Source organism: Solanum pennellii, chromosome 4 (assembly GCF_001406875.1).
Source record: "Solanum pennellii chromosome 4, SPENNV200".
Classification (NCBI taxonomy): Eukaryota; Viridiplantae; Streptophyta; class Magnoliopsida; order Solanales; family Solanaceae; genus Solanum; species Solanum pennellii.
In genome coordinates, this window is record NC_028640.1 from 58,950,480 (window position 1) to 58,970,778 (window position 20,299).

Genomic DNA, 20,299 nt, shown 5'->3' on the forward strand with positions numbered 1-20,299 from the left:
TACATTTTTTCAACATCAAGAACTATTGGAAAATATTTACAAATCTTGTTGATGTCAGACACTGTAACATTCCAGAAAATGTACATGTCTAGTGAAGAGCCTAGTAAGTTTCTAAGAATACGTATTGGGGAACATAGGAATCCCAATATTGAGAAAGATTAGGCATATTATGAAATATTGGCTTACAAAGGTGCTAGCCAATTTTCTAAGTGTTAACAAGCTTGTTCAAGAAATGTACCTGCAATGAAGACCCTAAGCTAAAATATTGATTATCAATTTAACACATTATGTACAAGGCATCCAAGTGTCAAGCCTAGGTACCATAGCACATGATCATTCAAAATGATCATGTAGAGTAAGCAGTGCCCAAGGATATAGTGAGGATCCTTGGGACAAGTAAATTGAGCAGCAACCCATCTGCAAGCACATGTGCAAGAACTCAGTTAGGGTGGTTAGCTGCAGGCGCACATGTGGTGGTCAAGCCATGTGGGGCTGAGCTTCCTAACCAACTCTAGCTATAACTAACTTATCTAACTAGCTAACTAACGTAGGACTAACTGAAATAAACTAACTAGTGCACCCAAAAACCTAAGACCTAACCGGGTGATACTAACCTAGTAACTAACTCAAGAAACATCCTAGTACATAACCTAGGATGGTCCAAAAGGGTTAGTTATGGCCCTAACGACTTAGGGGTACTTTAATAATTACCCTAGGTCACTTAATAAATTAAACTAAAAACTTAATTAATTAATTTAAATGGGAAAACCGAAATACTTACACTAGACAAGTAACTAACTAAGAAACATCCTAGTACCTAACCTATGATGGTCCAAAGGGTTGGTTATGGTCTAAAAACTTAGCGTTACTTTAGTTATTACCCCAGGTCACTTAATTAATTAAATAAAAAACTTAATTAAATATTTTAAATGGTCAAACCGAAATCCTTACACTAGACAAGTAACTAACTAAGAAACATCCTAGTACCTAACCTAGGATGGTCCAAATGGTTGGTTATGGTCCTAACAACTTAGGGGTACTTTAGTAATTACCCTAGGTTACCTAATTAATTAAATTAGCAACTTAATTAATTAATTGTATTGGTCAAAACCGAAACCACTAAGCACTTTCCAGATTTCGGTTAAGTCAAGTGTTATTCTAATTCTAGTGAATTTAGGAGGGACGTCTTAGTAAATTAGCTAATCACTTTATTAATTAAATTAATTAGTCTAAGTTAAATTACTAAATATTCATTTCCTATACCTAGAATCACGCTTAAACACTAGAAACTCACAACTCAAAACAGAACGCAATCGGGAGAAAAACAGAAAATTTCTTAGGCGATATCAAAAAGTTCTTCAAAGTTTACGTGAAAAAGTGCAAGGTGATCTTCGTAGATTCAATTCTACATAAGGTATGCATTTTATCTATTGGATTCTTTTCCCCAAGAGGCTTTTCAAACTTTTCTGAATTCGAGAATATCGAAACTAGGGTTGTTCCCAATGACATTGTTGAACGTCTATCTCCTTAGTTATCCTTGTTTTAGATCCTAATAGTATGTAAATGTATTATCGAACATGCTGTTGGTATGTGGTGCTAACTGATCATTATGTGTAAGTTTTATGTGATTTGAATATGTCGAATGAGACCAATAGGTTAGATCCATATGATTAATGCCTAATTGTGTTCGACAAGATGAAATTGTTGTAATTCGTTTATGAAATTCAATTTACTATTGAAATGGGGTGAAGATTTTGATTACTATTTGTATTTTACAGTAGATATGTTTGTAAGTGTTTGGAATGTAATGTTTCCAAGAAAAGATAAGAATGAGAATCAAAGCTAGTTAATGAACCTTCGATGCCAAATTAACTCATTAGCTTAGCCAAACTAAACATTGAATTGTTCATATAAGCTAATCAAATGCAAAAAGTTGGTTGCTTAACATGATGAGATTACTATAATCTACACATGAAGTTAAGTGAATTGGCTAATGGTATTCTCATGACCAGTCTCTAGTGAAAGTTTGGCTTATTCCAATAAATTGGCTAACAATATTATAGATTATAATAATATATGAAAGTTTGGTCTATGCCAATAAATTGGCTTACAATGTTATTTGCAAAATATGATATAATGTTAGATAATGACTAAATCATACCAATATTACATGACCAACATAAATTATAATATTTCTTGTGAGGCCAAATACATGATAAAGATTAAGCATGAGCAATGTAACTCAATGAAACTCATAACCAAGGGTATGCCAATGATTGGGACAAGTCCCAACATACCCTATATAAATAACCAAAAGCTTATGAGTTATGAAATTGACCAGAATGGGGTGTTAAAGGAAGTGACACAAGTCCCACTTGCAACTAAACAATTATGCTAAAGATACTTACATAAGAGGGTGTTAGAATTCGTGAGACAAGTCTCATCACACCATAATGATAATGTAAGACTTAAATTCACAGTTCATCCAGTAAAGAAAGGGATGACAAGTTATCCAAAGAGTTAAGTAAACCTCATAACTAGAAGCAAACTTCCATAATGTTTGAGTCAACTCTAAAAGTTATAAGAAAAATAAGTTGAGCAAAGCATCGATAGACTAGCAATGAGCTTAGGCCAGACATGTAAGCCTCATGAGATGAGGCTCCAGCAAGGTGGATAAGAGTCTCCGAATATCACCTAGTCTTTGAACTGTGTTACCAGCATACGAACTAGCCAGTGGATTCCACCTAAGAGAGCTAGGTATGATGCGGTTTCACTTTGGCCAGTGAAACCACCCCTTTTGGGTGTGGGGCAGACACTATATTTTATGTTTATCTCACATGATCTATGTCGGTTAATGCTCAAAGAAAGTTTTCGGTTCACTTTAACCGTGAGCCATCTCTTTTCAGTGTGAGGAAGACACTGGACTTGGTTTCACATTAGCCGGTGAACCACCACTTTTTGGTGTGGGACAGACACTGGATTTCAGGTTTAGCTCACATGATATAGGTTCACTTTGATCGGTGAACTACCCCTTTTCGGTGTGGGGCATACACTAGATTTCATGTTCGCTCGCATGATCTTAATGCTTAAGATTGCTTTAAGAAAGTAAGAAATAAAGAAGAAGAAATGTAAGTTCAAAGTGAGCTAAGGAAGCAAGAGCTTAAGTATGTCAAATCATTTGTGGTTGATAAGAATGAAGTTTTAACAATTTATTGGCTTGTGCCAAATCAAGATATATGCTCCAATATATTCACATTATGCAAATGATCAAATAATGGGCATAGTCAAATAAAAATTGGCTTATAATGACTTCTTATATTATGCCAATAAAAGAGAGTAAAACATAATGGCTAATCGATACCCCATAATCTTCATAATATAAAAATGATGAAATAAGTGGCCTAGCCAATAAAGATTGGCTTATAAAGATTTCACGCCCAAATTGTAGTTAAAATATTTCCTTAATCTCTTGGATTACTTACTTGATTCATTGTAGGTATGGGACTATAATGAATCATTGTACTTGTAAGTAAAACATAAGATCAAAGGAGATCATTGAACTACACAACAAAAAGAAGAAAACACTGAAAAATATACTAAGGTTGGGAGAGGGAGCTCTCGTCCTAATGGGGAGCAAACATATAAATTTTTGCTCGAGTTGTTCTAAAATCATGTTCATGATTCCAAGGTCTTATGTTCATATAGAAAATGAGTTGTGTGGTTTGAATGCATTAAAATATGTCATATTAATACCATGATTCACAAATAACGAATTAAGAATGTCTAGTGACTTCACTTTCCAAAAATGACATGTTGTTGTAGGAAGAGCTTTCTTTGATCATGCATAGTCTTTACGTGTATATCTGCATACACCCATACTTAGTACAAGTGTGTATTAACCCTATACAATTACTATTTCTATAGGCGCATGTCAAAAAGCAGATTGAAGACTCATTGAAGCGGTTTGGATTAGCGATCTCCAAACTTCGGTAGGTCCTCTAGAGTTCGAGGATGCTACATCTATCATTCTAGATTAGTACTTTAGATGTAGCTAGTGGAGGTTGTCTCTAGCGTTTCATTTCAGACGTTTTATTCAAATATTAAGGCCGTTTGACAATCTATTACGATACATGGATTCTTTCATTTGAATTGTTTAATCGATTATAGATGATTGTTTAGTTTGTGCTCATTAGAATATTGTTTTATATAGTAATCATATGAAGTCTATGTATACTTCACTATGTTTTAAAAGTTTTAAATTTTTCGCAAATTTAACTATATGATTGTGATGAAAGCTAAGAAGAGGCTTATCTGCGACCTATGAGAGGTTAACGACGTCGGTTGCGTTCGAATTCCAGAATCCGGGTGTGACAGACATAGTAATGTGAACCACCTAGAGGGACATCGTATTTGTTACGAGGAAGGCATGCATATCGTATCATCAAAGGAGTTAATATCATTGCCGAGAGGGTCATCCTCTTCTATTGCCAAGAAGGCCATTGCACATTCAAACGTCGAGAGGGCCATCATATTCAAACCGCCAAGAGGGTCATTGCCTCTTCAACCGCCAAGAGGGCCATCAACTTTCCTTGCCAAGAGGGACATTACATATGCAAACTGCCGAGAAGGCCATTATCTTCAAATGTCGAGAGGGCAATTATGTATGCAAATGCCAAGAGGGCCATTACATCTTCGAAAACTCCAAGAAGGGTGTTACATCTTTTCATTGCCAAGAGGGCCATTACATATCTGAACCTCCAAGAGGGCCATTATATTCTAACGTTGAGAAGGTTGTTACATCTTCGAAACCTCGAAGAAGACTGTTACTTCTTAAAATTCCAAGTGTTCGTTGATAAAAAATTAGACATTGATTTTTTAGGATAAATTTTTTAATTCTATTATTTTATTGATAAATGGTCCTTAATGATTTTTTATATAACATTCTTCAAAATTGAACTCTTCTTCGTTCTCTTTGTTAGTATTCATGTTTTTATGATAATCAAATTTTATTGTATTTACTTTGTTTTTAATTTATATTTTTATTTTGATAATGTTGATAGTGCTTTTTCTTGATGAAAATAACTCTTAAGTTAATTGATTATTTTTGTTTAAATCAAATATTAACAAGATATCTTAATATATCGTATACACACACACACACACACACAAACACACACACACACACACGCGCACACACACACACACACATATATATATATGTAACTTATCAAAATTTTATAGCATCGTATATTTTTTAGAAGCCCACAAAAATCAAATAGCAAGAAAAATAAAAAAGTTTAAAGTGATGAAAAAATCGACTTAATTAATTTGACTTGATTTGATCATTTGAAAAATTAAATTAATTAAATTTATTTTTGTTTAATTAAAAAATGGTCCAAACTAAATCACGAGCAAAATAATCCTACTAAAAATATAAAGTTTTCAAGTTTGATGAATAAATAATAAGAATAATAAAAAAAATTATAAAGAACCCTAAATAAAAATAAAGGAGTAGAAAAGATACGGAATAAGGAGATAATAAAGAAAGAGAACTTTTAACACTTTTTTTTTTATAGTGGGATCTTAATTTCTTAGCAGTGTGAATCTAAAAATAATACTTATAGGTTAGACTTTCCACAATAATTTCATTTTTAAAAATTTTTTTTGGGCAATGTAAACTAAAAAATAATAATTATAGATTATACTTTTTGAATAATTTTACTTATCAAGCATAGTAATTTTTTCTTGAACACTATAAACTGAAAATTAGTAATTATAGATTAGACTTTTTAGAATAGTTCTAAGTTATACTTCATTTTAATTTACAAAAAAAATCATCATTTTTGCGACAGAGATTCTCTATTAGTACTATTGCACATAGCGGTGTGTTTTGAGTTTTTTTTTTTTTACCAGATCCTTCATTTTTGCTAAAANGCTAAAGATTGGAACTATATTCAAGATTTGAGAAATTAAACCATGGGTCTTTTCTGTTTTGTGATAATTTTTTGTGTAATTTGATTTCTGGTAGGGTTATGCTTGTTGGATGGGTGGAAACAATGGTTCAGCCTTGACTGGAGGTGTTATTGCTAACAGAGAGTGAGTTTTTTTTTCTCTTTTTGCTCTGTAATTTCTCTATGTCTTTGTCATGATTCTTGCATAAACAATGGGTGTTGTTGAAAATTGGCAGAGGAATTCATGGGCTACCAAGGATGTGCAGCAAGCCAATTACTTTGGTTCTCTTACACAGGCCTCTACTATTCGAGTTGGGTCCTTCAATGGATAGGAGATCTACACTTCCTTTAAGAGCATACTTCCCATGGTAACCTTTATTTGTTTTGAAATGACACTTTCTGGTGTTGGTTGTCACTTTTATATACTCTGTTTCATTTTTGACTTAACGCGCTGCTTAAAGAAGCTAAAGAATGAATGTTGTAATATGAAAGATGCAAAGTTGAAATTAGAAGTTAACATAAAAGAAAAAAAATGTTTAACTTTAGAAGTTAACATAAAAAGAAAGAAATATTTTTTGTATACGGATAAAAGAAATATTGTTTTAGTCCTGTTTTGAATTGACACGGAGAGGTAAAGCATGAATCTTGTGCTAGAAAGGCTTTTTTTTTTTAAAAAAAAATATACTCTCTAAAAAAAGGAAGTAAGACAAACCAATGAGACGAGGATTAAATTTTTTCTGTTTGTTGATGTTTTTTTTTAATCAATTGATAATGAAATAGGTTAATCCATCCAGATGATGTAGTGTTTGGAGAATGGGACATCAGCAACATGAATTTGGCAGATGACATGGCAAGAGCTAATGTTTTTGACATTGATCTTCAAAAGCAACTGAGGCCCTACATGGAATCCATGGTCCCATTCCCTGGTATCTATGACCCTGATTTCATTGCTGCAAACCAAGGCTCACGTGCTAACAATGTCATCAAAGGAACCAAGAAAGATCAAGTTGATCAAATTATTAAGGATATTAGGTAAAACAGGGTTGTTTTATTATATCACAAAGTATATAACCTTTTGGTTGCTAATTATAGTGTTGTTTTAGGGTATATTAGGGAGTTTAAGGAGAACAACAAAGTGGACAAGGTGGTGGTCCTGTGGACTGCCAACACTAAAAGATACAGCAGTGTGGTTGTTGGCCTTAATGATACCATGGAAAATCTCTTTGCTTCTGTGGATAGAAATGAGGCCGAAATATCTCCTTCCACCTTGTATGCTATTGCTTGTATTCTTGAAAATGTATCCTTCATCAATGGAAGCCCACAAAATACTTTTGTCCCAGGTATGTTCCAGTTTCAAATTAAATATCTTGCTTTGTTGTTATTGTTGTTGTTTCTTTGGGAAATCAGTTGTGTGTTAGTCTTATGTATTCATTGAAAATTTTTTAGGCCTCATTGATTTGGCCATCAAGAGGAAGACTTAGATTGGTGGTGATGACTTTAAGAGTGGTCAAACCAAGATGAAGTCAGTGGTGGTTGATTTCCTTGTTGGAACTGGTATTAAGGTATGGTATTAAGGTATGCTATACATTCTTCGCTATCTTGTTTGAGGAGAGGTAATGTTGTTGCATTTACTACAGCTCTTTCTTATCAAATTTCTATCATTACATAAATACACAGGACTAAAGAGACAACTAATAAATATGGCTTATGCTGCCATAACATCTTTCATGACAACACTTGAGAAGATGACAAAGAACTAATAATGGAAGTGCTCCATGGAAAACTTGATTTTTTGAGAACACTTGTTGAAGCAACTTGATTCATGTAAAGGTATCAATGAATGAAAGCTTTGAAATGGCTGCAGAGAAATGCTTGAAAGATCTCATTGCTAGAAGCTTAGTTTTTGTCCATACATACACTTCCCGTGGCAAAATCAAGAGCTGTAGAATTCATGATATGGTCTATGGATTTTTCTGAGAAGAAGCTCAAACTACAAACTTCTTGAACATTATCACAGAGAGCAATGTTCAGTACTATCAAGTTTCACAGTCCCTCTTCCTTTACCCTAGCTTCACATCGACGTCGAATCAAATCTAGCTGGACGGATTATCAATCAGTCATTGATGATGCTACAGGTTATAAAGTGCATTCTATTAGTAGTAGTATTTCCTATGACAAAAGGCTTAACTTTTCATGTTTTAAGCTACTAAGGGTATTAGATATAATTTCAGTGCGACAATTATGTTATAAGCCAAATGGTATAGAGGGCTTATTTTGCTTGAGATATCTAGCTTTCTTCGTGGCTGAACATGCATATATTCTAGCCATTGCTAAATCTACAGAGTTTAATAGTTCAGCTTTATCAGCCAAAATTAATACCACTTTATTTACCAAAAAATATTTGGGGGGTTTACAGAGTTGAGTCATCTCAAGCTAAACCTGATCGTCTTGGGTGATCCTCCATCTGAATACAAGTCTCTTGTTTTTGAACACCTGCACACCCTTTCAGAGTTGAATCCTGCAGGCTGCACACGCTGTACCAAAAGAGGCTTTCAGTGACATTTAGTTTTCCTTTTAGCGGCAATACTTATTGCGACAAATTTTTGTAGTGGCATTTAATCTATTGGCATTGCATTAGGTGTCGCTAAAGCCTTTAGCGGCATCTATTTAGAGTGCCTGTAAAAACCAATAATATTGCCGCTAAAAGTAAATACTTCCAAGGGCATTTATTTAACGGCAATTACTGTTGCCAGTAAAATCGCCTTAAAAATCTAATATCCAACATATTTTATGGCTTGTGTTATTGCCGGAAAAGTTGCAATAGTCTTCATATTTAATCACACTTCCAAAGCATCAAATGTAAAACTCATAAGAAAATGATATTCTTCTTTTAGTAACTAATTTTGTTAGTAATCACCCAAGAGAACATTACAAAACCATAGTCTAGAAATAACTTCTGACTAGCTTGTGACAAGAAGCTGGAAGAAAACACAACTACAAATTGCTAAAGAACAAATTAAAAGATGCATTTTAGCACCAATCCTTTTAATACCTAGACAGGCTCTCACGTTGTAGATATTTACTACTTCCACTTCTTGGGACTCTTGAGCACTTATTTGGCCAAATCATTCCACTTTTTTGGGTTGCTTCTCATGGATCCTTTGATTTCTCTCAAAAATTAAATAAAGAACATTTTGAACATCTGGTAGTTTTTTATCTTCCCTTTGATGTGCTAATGATGCTGAGCAGTTAATAAAATGTACAGTTGTCGATTAGTGATTAGTTGAGTTAACCAATTAAGTCAGTAGGNTATATATATATATATATATAGGAAGAGTCATTGTTGTTAGTTAGTTTTCAGTTTTACAATGTGTATGGTGTGAACTTGTTGGAAGAAATCAATTCAGTTCTTTCTCTCCTTCTCTTCACTGTTAGATCAATTGATCTTCACATGGTATCAGAGCATAGAGGAGGAAGAATCTAGGAACTATTTTTCTTCTTCTGCAGTTTTTCTTCTTTTTCTTTTCTCTGTTTTACGAAGGACTCAGTTGGATCTGATCCATGGCGATCGAGGATGATTCACTGGGAGGATCGAGTCGCAGAACACAAGGTGAGACAACTACTAGGAATTTGGTGATGATTGATCACAACCATCCATTATATTTGAGCTCTTCAGATGTACTTGGAGCTTTGTCTGTGGGAATTCAACTGACTGGAATGGAAAACTATACTCTATGGATCAGAGCTATGGAGATTGCATTACTTGGACGAAACAAAATAGGTTTTATCGATGGATCTGTTTTGCGTAATGATTTCGAAGGTAATTTGAAAAAAAAATTTAGGATCGATGCAATGCCATTGTTATCTCTTGGCTTACCTGCAATGTCAGTAAGGAATTTCTTAGTGGCATCTTGTACTCGCTTAGTGCACATCAGGTATGGCTCGATCTCAAGGAACGTTTTGACAAGATAAAAGGATCGAGACTCTATCAATTGCATAGGAATATATATACTCTAACACAGGGAGTATTGAGTATCTCTGCTTATTACACGAAATTGAAGAATTTGTGGGATGAGTATTATTCGATTTTACCTCCACCAAGTTGTGATTGTAACAAGTCTAAGGAGTATGTTAAGCAACTACAGTATCATCTTTTGCTTCAGTTTCTGATGGGGTTAAACGATAGCTATTCATCCGCTAGAGGTCAAATCCTCATGATGCACAATTTACCCTATGTTAATCAAGCCTATGCTCTAGTAATCTAAGATTAAAGTCAAAGAGGAATTGCAGGCAAGATCAATGAAGGAATTGAATCTTTGGCTATGTATACTGCCAGGAATAATCAATCCACACAATTCTATAATAGACAGTCTCAAAATTCAAAGAAAAATTATCACACACTCTACAGTGATTATTGCAACATGAAGAAATGTGATAATTGTCATGCAACTGGGCATGTGAAAGATAATTGGTTATCCAGAAAATTTCAAAGGTAAAAAGAAGGTTAATTCTGTCAAAACAGGAGGAGCACAGTTGCAGGAAGCATTGGATCATATAGGAAAGAGTGCTATGCATTCACGACTGCTTGATGAAAAGGTTCACATGGATAGAATAATACAAGGACAGGAAGAATATTGTGGTGACATACCTAACCAACTAGGGAAGCTAATACACAAGGCAACACATACACAACTTCAGCAAATGCTTGGAATTTTGCAAGGCAATAAGGAGTTCTTGGATTTTCAAAGATGTGTTAATCTGGCAGGTAATCCAAATTATTGTTTGAAGTGGATTATAGATACTGGAGCATCAAATCATATGATAAATAACCATTCTTATTTACATAATAAACATACAATACGTAGTACAGGGCAAGTACAACTACCCACAGGAGAATCATCAACAGTATCCTACATTGGAAATTTACAATTGAATGCTACTGAAATGATCAGTAATGTTTTGTGTATACCAACCTTCAGGTTTAATCTTTTGTCTGTGAACTAGCTGACAAAAGAATTAAATTGTTGTGTTTCTTTCTTTCCTACACATTGCATTTTTCAGTACCTGTCATCTGGGAAGGTCAAGGGGATTGGTAAAGTGGAAGAAGGTTTGTATGTAATGCACTGGAATGAAAAATCATAATTCTCTTACAATGTCTGCAATAAAAGAAGGAGCTGGAGATCCAGCACTTTGGCACAGAAGATTGGGACATGTTCCAATGAAAGTACTTAGGAAGATCAAAGAGTTCAATACTAATAGTAATTTTACTATTGATCATTGTCATATTTGTCCACAGGCTAGACAAACAAGGATACCTTTTCCCAACAGTAGTACCAATTTAAATGCTGTTTTTGACTTGATAAAGTAGCTACTTATGATGGAATGAGATATTTTCTCACACTAGTTGATGACAAGTCTAGATGGACATGGACTTTCTTGATAAGATTGAAGTCTGATGTAGTTGTTGTTCTGAAACATTTTTTGATAATGATAAAAAATCAATTTTGCAAGTGTATTAAGGTGTTTAGATCTGATAATGGAGGTGAGTTTTTAAATGCTACTTGTTGTGATTTGTTTATGTCACATGGCATTGTTCATCAAATATCTTGTCCATATACTCCTCAACAAAATGGAGTTTTTGAAAGAAAACAGAGGCACCTACTGGAAACAGCCAGAGCTATTAAGTTTCAAGGTCACTTACCAAATAGATTCTGGGGGGTTTGTATAGAAGCTGCTACATATATTATCAACAGGATTCCTTTGTCTGCACTGAAAGATAGAACACCATTTGAGATAATGTATAATCAACAACCATTATTATCACATCTTAGAGTGATAGGTTGTCATGGATTTGCTACAAACTTGAATAAAGGTGATAAGTTTGAGCCTAGAGCTAGAAGAGCTGTATTGTTGGGATATGCTATGAGTCAGAAGGGATATAAAATGTTAGATATTGAATCACAAACTTTATTTGTCAGCAGGGATGTTATTTTTTATGAGCAAGAATTTCCTTTTCAGTCATCATATCTTGGTCAAGCAGATGATCTAGAGATTGTATTTTCATACTCAAATGTTGGTGATTGTGAACTCACACCTTGTGTTATTTTATGGAATGAAATGAATGATACCGAGCTACCACAACATCAAAATCTTATTTCTGAAGCCTCAAATAACAAGTCTGAAAATGAAGTCACAATGTTTGCTGGAGATACTTCACAGGTACCACCATCTGATGTTGTTAACATCAGAAAATCACACTGACCAAGCAAGGCTCCTATTTGGCATGCAGATTATATTTTGACAAAAAATAGCAAAGCTGGACAGTGTTTGTATCCCATTCAAGATGTTGTGGATTATTGCAGCATTACAACATCTTACAAGAGTTTTATCAGTAAGTTTTCTCAAGAAAGGGAACCTACATCCTATCAAGAAGCAGTTCATGATCTTAGATGGGTTGAAGCCATGAGACATGAGATAAAGGCTTTGGAGGACAATCACACATGGGAGATCACTAAGTTACCTAAGGACAAGAAAGCAATAGGATGCAAGTGGGTATACAAGATCAAATATAAGGCTGATGGAGATATTGATAGATTTAAAACTCGGCTAGTAGCAAAGGGCTATAATCAAAAAGAAGGTTTGGACTATCAAGAGACCTTCTCACCAGTTGTGAAGATGGTAAATGTGAGGATTGTCATACCCTTAGCTGCTGCAAAGCAGTGGAAAATTCATCAGATGGATGTTTTCAATGCATTTCTTCAACGTGATTTGAATGAAGAAGTTTATTTTGCCTTTGGGTTTTGTCCATCAAAGTGAGCAGGGGTTAGTGTGCAGGCTCACAAAGTCACTTTATGGACTTAAATAAGCCAGCAGGCAATGGAATATAAAATTGACTACAATATTAATCAACTCAGGGTTTAGACAAAGTCATCATGATTATTCTTTATTCACAAAGCATCAAGGAGACAGTCTGGTGGTGTTATTAGTTTATGTTGATGATCTGCTAATCACAGGTAATGATCACAAGATGATTTTAGAGACAAAAAGAATCCTCAAAGACAGCTTCAAAATCAAAGATTTAGGTGAGTTGAGATACTTCTTAGCGATTGAATTTGCAAGGAATAGTACTGGAATCCTTATGCATCATAGGAAGTATTGTCTTGAACTAATTTCAGACATGCGATTGTCAAGTTTGAAACCTGTTGGAGCCCCTATTGAGTTGAATAAAAGGCTTACAACTACAAAATTTGATCTACATTTTTCTCTTGCAGATAAACATGACAAATTGTTGAAAGATCCTGGAGTGTATCAGAAACTGATTGGAAGATTACTTTATCTGACCATAACAAGGTCAGACATTGCATTTTTAGTGCAACTTCTAAGTCAATTCATGCATAGTCCGAAGACATTTCATATGGATGCAGCAATGAGAGTGGTTAGATATATAAAACAATAACCAGGTTTAGGGATATTCGTGACAAGTGCTGTTGATAATCAGTTGAGGGCCTATTGTGATGCAGATTGGGCATCATGTCCAAACAATAGGAAGTCAATAACTGTTTACATAAGTACTTATGGAGATTTACTAATATCTTGGAAGTCCAAGAAACAAAGTACCATTTCAAGAAGTTCAGCCGAGGCAGAATACAGAAGCTTGGCTTCAACAGTCGCAGAAATTGTATGGTTAGTTGGGATATTCAAGGAACTAGGAATACAAGTTGAGCTGCCTGTACCTATACATACTGGCAGTAAATCAGCTATACAGATAGCAACCAATCCAATTTTCCATGAACAAACTAAACACATAGACATTGATTGTCATTTTATTAGAGACAAGATTCAATCAGGATTGGTTCAACCAATGTATTTGAATACATTAGAGCAACCTACAGACTTGCTCACAAAAGGCCTTACATGCGTACAACATAGATATCTACTTACCAAGCTAGGAATGAAGAATGTTTTTCATACACCTAGCTTGAGGGAGGATGTTGAGCAGTTAAAAAAATGTACAACAATCGATAGTGATTAGTTGAGTTAACAAATTAAGTCAGTAGGAATTAGTTAGACAAGTAGTTAGCTGATACTTTTATGTAAATATATATATATAGGAAAAGTCATTGCAGTTAGTTAGTTTTCAGTTTTACAATGTGTATGGTGTGAACTTGTTGGAAGAAATCAATTCGGTTCTTTCTCTCCTTCTCTTCACTGTTAGATCAATTGATCTTCTTCATAGATTATCGATTGGATGAATAGTTCCCAATTGACTGCCATCATTAGAAATCCAACGTCATTGATCGCCGTGATTCACTACAACCATATCACCATGGGAATCAGTTCAATCATTATTCCAATTATGTATAAGTATCAGATTTCAACACGCTAGCACAAATCAATCTTGCATCGAATTCTAGACAATACAAGGTAAATGAGATCTAATAGTAGATAGTAAATTGAGATTTTTAAGCTAAACCATTGATAGTATGACAAAGGTTAAAATAATCACACACATTTGTTAAGAATCAAGATAAATTCCAACAAACTCCATTGTGACTATTTGAGAATAGGGCATCAAGGTTGCCACTCATCATAATCAAATACTCTATTCAAGAGGGCCGCAAAGAAGAAAAGATCGTACCAAGTTATCGATAACATACATCAGTTCTAAAGCGAAGCAGAGAGTGATAGCGAGGTACTTACATATAGTTCCACATACAAGGCTATCTGTATTATTGAAAAATCAAATTTTAGTAGTTAAACGAAAAGCTTCTTCCTACAAATTTACTTGTTAGTTTTTTTTAAAAAACCTTTGGGTACTTAAAATCTTTGAATTATAAGTTAAATAAACAAAACACAATCAGGTAAAGTTGAGAGCTTATGCAAATGAGCTATGAATAGAAATAACGATTTACAACTTACTAAGAGGAGCTGACAAAAAAATTAAGAGGACCATGTTATCTCATGTATTCAAATTAGCAAACAAGAAGAAATAAAAAATGAAAAAAAAAATACAAAGATCTATCAGAGTCCACAGAATTTACTGTGTGTCCTTAACCCCTCAAGTACCGAGGTTATAGATTAATTCCTCCCAAGATAAAACGGATTAACCATTAAAAAAGTAGCGGTACCTCAAACTTCAATAATTTCAACGAACTCAAAATGACAGCAACGAATCAAACATACAGACACGATTGATCGATTTTGTTTTGTAAGAAATGTATGCAAAAGAAGGGAAGAATTAAATGCTGAAAAATGAGAGGCAACCTCTCTATTTATTGACAACAAACGGTAAATGTCACAACTCTTAGGAAAGAAGACAACCTTCCGGAAATGTCACAACACTTTGGAAAATGCACAACCTTTGAAACAGTCACCACCTTTTAGCAAGGACACAACCTTTCATAAAAGTCAAAACCCACTGGCAAAGTGACAACCCTTCAAGAGAGTTACAACCTTCATTTTTCTGTTCACACCTTTAAAACCCAACAATCCCCCACATGAATAGGGAATGCCTATTATTTATAAAAAAACACATGCATGAAAAGATGTGTGATTCGTAATAAGGGTTAATCGCATCTGAATAAGTACGTTTCCCTTTAAACTTTCCGTACTGAAAATATATCGGATATACTCGGTCAATCGGTAGATTTGATATCTTTGAACCATCGAGCTTTGGTGTATACCTAGAGAACATAAGTCAAACAATCAACCCTTGAATTGTTTTTGGTTCTCATTGTTTTGTTCGTTTCAATTATGAACACATCTCGATTAATAAGTGCTTAGAGAACTAACCTTACCAGATTCTCCTTGAAGCGGCTTACACTTCATACTTAGATAGGTGATTTCTAAATGTGTTATCCCGTAGTTACACCATTTGATATACCCTGTATCAAACTTAGAAACCATTAAAGAGGGCTAATGTCTTTATCCTTGTAACTAAACATTGTCTTATCATGAGACTGAACCATAAAAAATAATATTTTTACAATGTTGAACCGTCATTAATGACTTTGTTTAATCTATTTGAACCTAGATCTTGGGATCTCCAGTCTTCTTGGTAGAGTTACCGCCACAATGACTTGTTCTCGGCCATACTCTCATTTCCTTTAATAATCTATCAACTTCCTCTCTAGTTAGCCATTTTATAAGTGGATCCGACACATTACCCTCTAACTTTACATAGTCAATTATTATAATTCCACTAGAGAATTGTTCTCTAACGATATTATGTCTACATCATTTATGATGAGATCTTCTGTTATACATCATGCTCCCTGCTGAACCTAGTGTATGCATACAGGATCTAAAGGTTTGGGCCAAAAATCTTTCAAAGAATTTCGGAGTCATTCAACTTCTTCACTAGTCTTATCTAGAGTGATAAACTCAAATTTCATAGTAGAGTGAGCGATACATTTCTGTTTGAAAGATTTCAAAGAGAATGTTCCTCTACCAATAGTAAATACATATCAACTCATGGATTTTATTTAATTTGACCTGGTGATTCAATTTGCATCAATATATTCTTCCAATATTGTTGAATACTAGTTATAATGCAAAGCAATAGTTTGTTAAATATGTTTTTTTTAAAACAATACTCAAATCTCTTTCCATTGTCATCCAATGAGTTTGATTGAGATTACTTGTGAACCGACTCAGTTTACTAATCACACATACTATATTTGATCACGTACACTTCATGATACATGTTATACTTCTCAATAATCTAGCATAATCCAATTGCGAGTCACCTTTTCCTTCATTCTTTTGAAGTACAAAGTTCACATTTATTTGAGTCTATTCAATATTGAAATCCAAATACTCGAACTTTTCAAGTATCTTTTCAATAACATCACTAACTTTAATTTCTTTCATATCGAAGTTATTTTCTGGCATATGCTTAGTAGCATTTATGTCATATGTGTCTCCTTTGATGATCAACATGTTATAAACATAAAAATAAATAATTACCTTGTGATTTGGAATGTCTTTAATGTAAAACATTTATCACATTCATTAATCTACAATTCATTTGTCAATGTAGCTTGGTCAAACTTCGCACGTCATTATTTGGGCGCTTGTTTTTAGTCCATAAACTGACTTAACAAGCTTACACATTTTTTTAACCACGAACCACTTAGCCTTTAGGTTGTTCCATGTAATTTCTTCCTCCAAGAAATATATTCTTATATCCATTTTGACAAATTCGCAACTAAGGCAATTAACATATGAGTTGATGTAATCCTAGTTAGAGGCTATTATATGTAAAAATAATCAAGGATTTGTCATTGTCTAAAGCCTATGACAACAAATCTTACTTTGTATTTGTCAATAGTTTCATCAAATTTTTTTACTTTTGTATATCCACTTTGAACACAAAAGTTTAGTTCCTGAAGGAAGATCAATCAACTCTCAAGTATGGTTACTCAAGATTGAATCTATCTTACTATTAACAGACTCTTTCCAAAAAGTATGAGCCCACAAAAGACATCTTTTTCGACTATATGGACTCATTTTCAAGAAGAAATATTTCAAAATAAAACTCGGAGGATGTAATTTGTCCATTGACATTTAGTACGCCTCTGAATCTCCTTATTTAGTACATTCTCCTTTTGTTGTTTCCAAGGTCTTTTAGACCCTTTAGATGACTATCCGGTGATTCGAACTTATTAACTATAAATCAACATGCTTTAATATTTGTAGCATATTCAATGAACATACAATCCACAGTCTTAGGTTCTATTTTGACCTGTTTGGGAATAGTTTCCTCATTTCCATTTCTCCTATGGAATAGACTGTATTGAAAATGTTAGATCACTACCTTTCAAGAGTTATTGCTTGTATATAATCTAAGGAACGACAAACCTTTTTCTATCAGGATACAACAAAGTCTGATAAAACTTTTTGTTTTTCTCTTTCTTAACAAACAAAGTTTTCGATTTGTTGCTCCCTTTATTAACGTATAAAACTTTTTGTTCTNCTCCCTTTATTAACATATAAAACTTTTTGTTCTCTCTTTTTGAACATTAAAAAAATTGATGCTCTCTTTTGCTATAATGATAGCACCCCCCCCCACAAGGTTTGTGGTAAACCTGAACTTATAAGTAGGAGATTCAACATTTCCTTCAAAGTTCAGTTTTTTTTCTTGTCAAAAATTTCATTAGATTGAGGTGAGTATGTGCAGCAATTTAATGGATGATTCCATTTTACAAATATATTTCTGCAAAAGAATGTTCATATTCTCCAGATCTATCACTTCTAATCATGACAATTTTTTGATCCAACGGATTTTCAACTTTAGTTTTATATTACCTATATATTTCTATTGCTTTATCCGTATCATTCAGCAAATAGACATAACAATGTATAGTGCAATTGCTAGTAAAATCTATGAAGCATTTTTCCCACCACGAGATGTTGTTAACTTCACATCACAAATGTCAGTGTTAACCAATTTTAAGTTATTCTAATTCATTTCAACAACACATATGACATTGATTTATTTCACCAGAAGTTAGGAAAATCTTCTATGTTGATAAGTTTTTGGAAGGTTTATAATTGACATGTCTCAATCATTTATGTCACAAATAATGTTAGTCAAGCAAGTAAGAACAAACAAAAAATACTAAGTTTGTAAAAACCTCTTGTGAGGTAACCTTTTCCCACAAATATTTTGTTCTTTACTTTTCTTTTCTTTTTAAAAAAAATTATATTCTTAAATAGAAACATTCTTTTACGGTCCTTGTCATATGTCCTTTTCAGAAGGAACTCTCCATAACATTCAGTTTGTTATAGAATTACCCATGACCATAGTCTCATTGGTCCAATAAGGGCAATATGACCCAAAAGTTTGTTTTACAACACAAACATAACATGTCAGTTTTCACCAATGCTCAAGTCTATAAAAAAATATTTTAATAGAAATATCTTTTCATGAAAAATCATAATAATTTAAGTGAAACTTTTTCATGAGAGAATACAATTCTCTTGAACGAATAATATAATTTTGTGGTTTTATACTAGTCATATCATATACTAGTAAAGAGAGACTTAACGACCACAATATCGATTATACTCCCAGAATTTTGTGCGGCTAACATAATACAAGAATGTCATCAAATTTCATGTCTTGTACTTTCAAATTTAAATTAGATATCAAGTCTTATTTTGTCTTTATCACAAGTATAGAACCCCCATATTTTAAATATGTTCTGAAAAGTATTTTTCAAATATTTAAAATGATTCTCCACATTATTTTTCATTCTTTCAAATTGTATACCATCAAATACACACTGACAACACGAAACCTTCTTTTGGAGATTTAATCCATAGAAACACCCATTGCAGGAACAAAATCACTAATTTTATGTTACTAGTGTTTTTTTTCATTTGTCACAACTAGATAGACCACTTACTATTTAGAATACTAACAATAACGAATCAATCTTTATACAACTTATTTCTAGTTTAACAATGAAGTTTTTATATTCTTCTTATCCTTAACCGAATGAACCTTGAACTCGGATGAAGTTTTTATGTTCTTCGAATCAGTTTCACATTCAGATAGAGTAGTATACCAAAAAGGTTTTAATCTCAAGAAACCTCAAATACAACACTGTTTCTAGCTAATGATGAAAAATTTATGTTTTTCAAAATCATTTAGCCTTTATATTCGTGATGAAGATTTTGTACTCTTCAAGTCAGAATATTCATTGAAACAGAATATCTAACAATTTGTGAAGTTTCTATATTCTTCAAACCACTAGACAATCTGATTTGTTCGTGAAGTTCTTATATTCTTCAAACCAAAGGAGTAAAAAAAAATTCATAAGATTTTTGGTCTCCTAAAGTCAAACACAATAAAATTTTTCATGGAGTATAAAACTATAAAAGTTCTTTTTCCCTTCTTAACACTTGCTTATTTGTATGTCTGATGCTTCATTTTTCATGCTTATGTGATACAAGTTGTTTATTTGTTATTGTTTTCATAAATTATATATTTGTTACTGCTTTATAAACTGACAGTCCATTCATACTTTCTCCAATTTCAGATAATTCACACAATCATACGTACACACGAGATGTGTTTTTGCTCACCCGCAAATTTCTTTCATAATCCCAAAATTTAGAAGAGTTGGCATATGCGCGGGCGGGGTGTTTGGATCTTTTACCGTGTGACCGCGTAGCCTCCTAACTCGAGTTGGCCACTCGAGAGCTTTTTGTCTAGTAAACCCACTCTTAGTCAACTAGCATAGTGCGAAACAAAGTCCCTCGATTTAGTGCATTGAAGTAAGACGACCCAACACCCAATGCGTGTTGGGCCTATTAGAGAGACCACCTTGAGTTCATAA

At 33.5% G+C, this 20,299-nt stretch overlaps 1 protein-coding gene and 1 long non-coding RNA gene across 2 annotated transcripts; both read left to right on the forward strand.

The window, feature by feature from the left end:
- Window positions 1-1,372: 1,372 nt before the first annotated feature.
- On the forward strand, window positions 1,373-4,928 carry LOC114076779. Its single transcript, XR_003577809.1, has 3 exons — window positions 1,373-1,414; window positions 3,925-3,989; window positions 4,296-4,928. It is a non-coding gene; the product is annotated as an uncharacterized LOC114076779 (long non-coding RNA).
- Window positions 4,929-6,030: 1,102 nt separating this feature from the next.
- Window positions 6,031-8,233, forward strand: LOC107017142 (inositol-3-phosphate synthase-like). The gene is made up of 6 exons (XM_027916282.1): window positions 6,031-6,096; window positions 6,188-6,319; window positions 6,732-6,983; window positions 7,065-7,291; window positions 7,398-7,526; window positions 7,629-8,233. The coding sequence occupies exons 1-5, from the start codon at window positions 6,044-6,046 to the stop codon at window positions 7,430-7,432; spliced, it is 699 nt and encodes a 232-aa protein (XP_027772083.1). The 5' UTR covers window positions 6,031-6,043; the 3' UTR covers window positions 7,433-7,526; window positions 7,629-8,233.
- Window positions 8,234-20,299: the final 12,066 nt, after the last annotated feature.

Bases quoted from the DNA above. Each gene is read 5' to 3' on its own strand.
- LOC107017142 (XM_027916282.1), top strand. From the start codon at position 6,044: ATGGGTGGAAACAATGGTTCAGCCTTGACTGGAGGTGTTATTGCTAAC. The intron at 6,984-7,064 runs GTAAAACAGGGT...AGGGTATATTAG, and splicing joins CAAATTATTAAGGATATTAG to GGAGTTTAAGGAGAACAACA. The intron at 7,292-7,397 runs GTATGTTCCAGT...AAAATTTTTTAG, and splicing joins ACAAAATACTTTTGTCCCAG to GCCTCATTGATTTGGCCATC.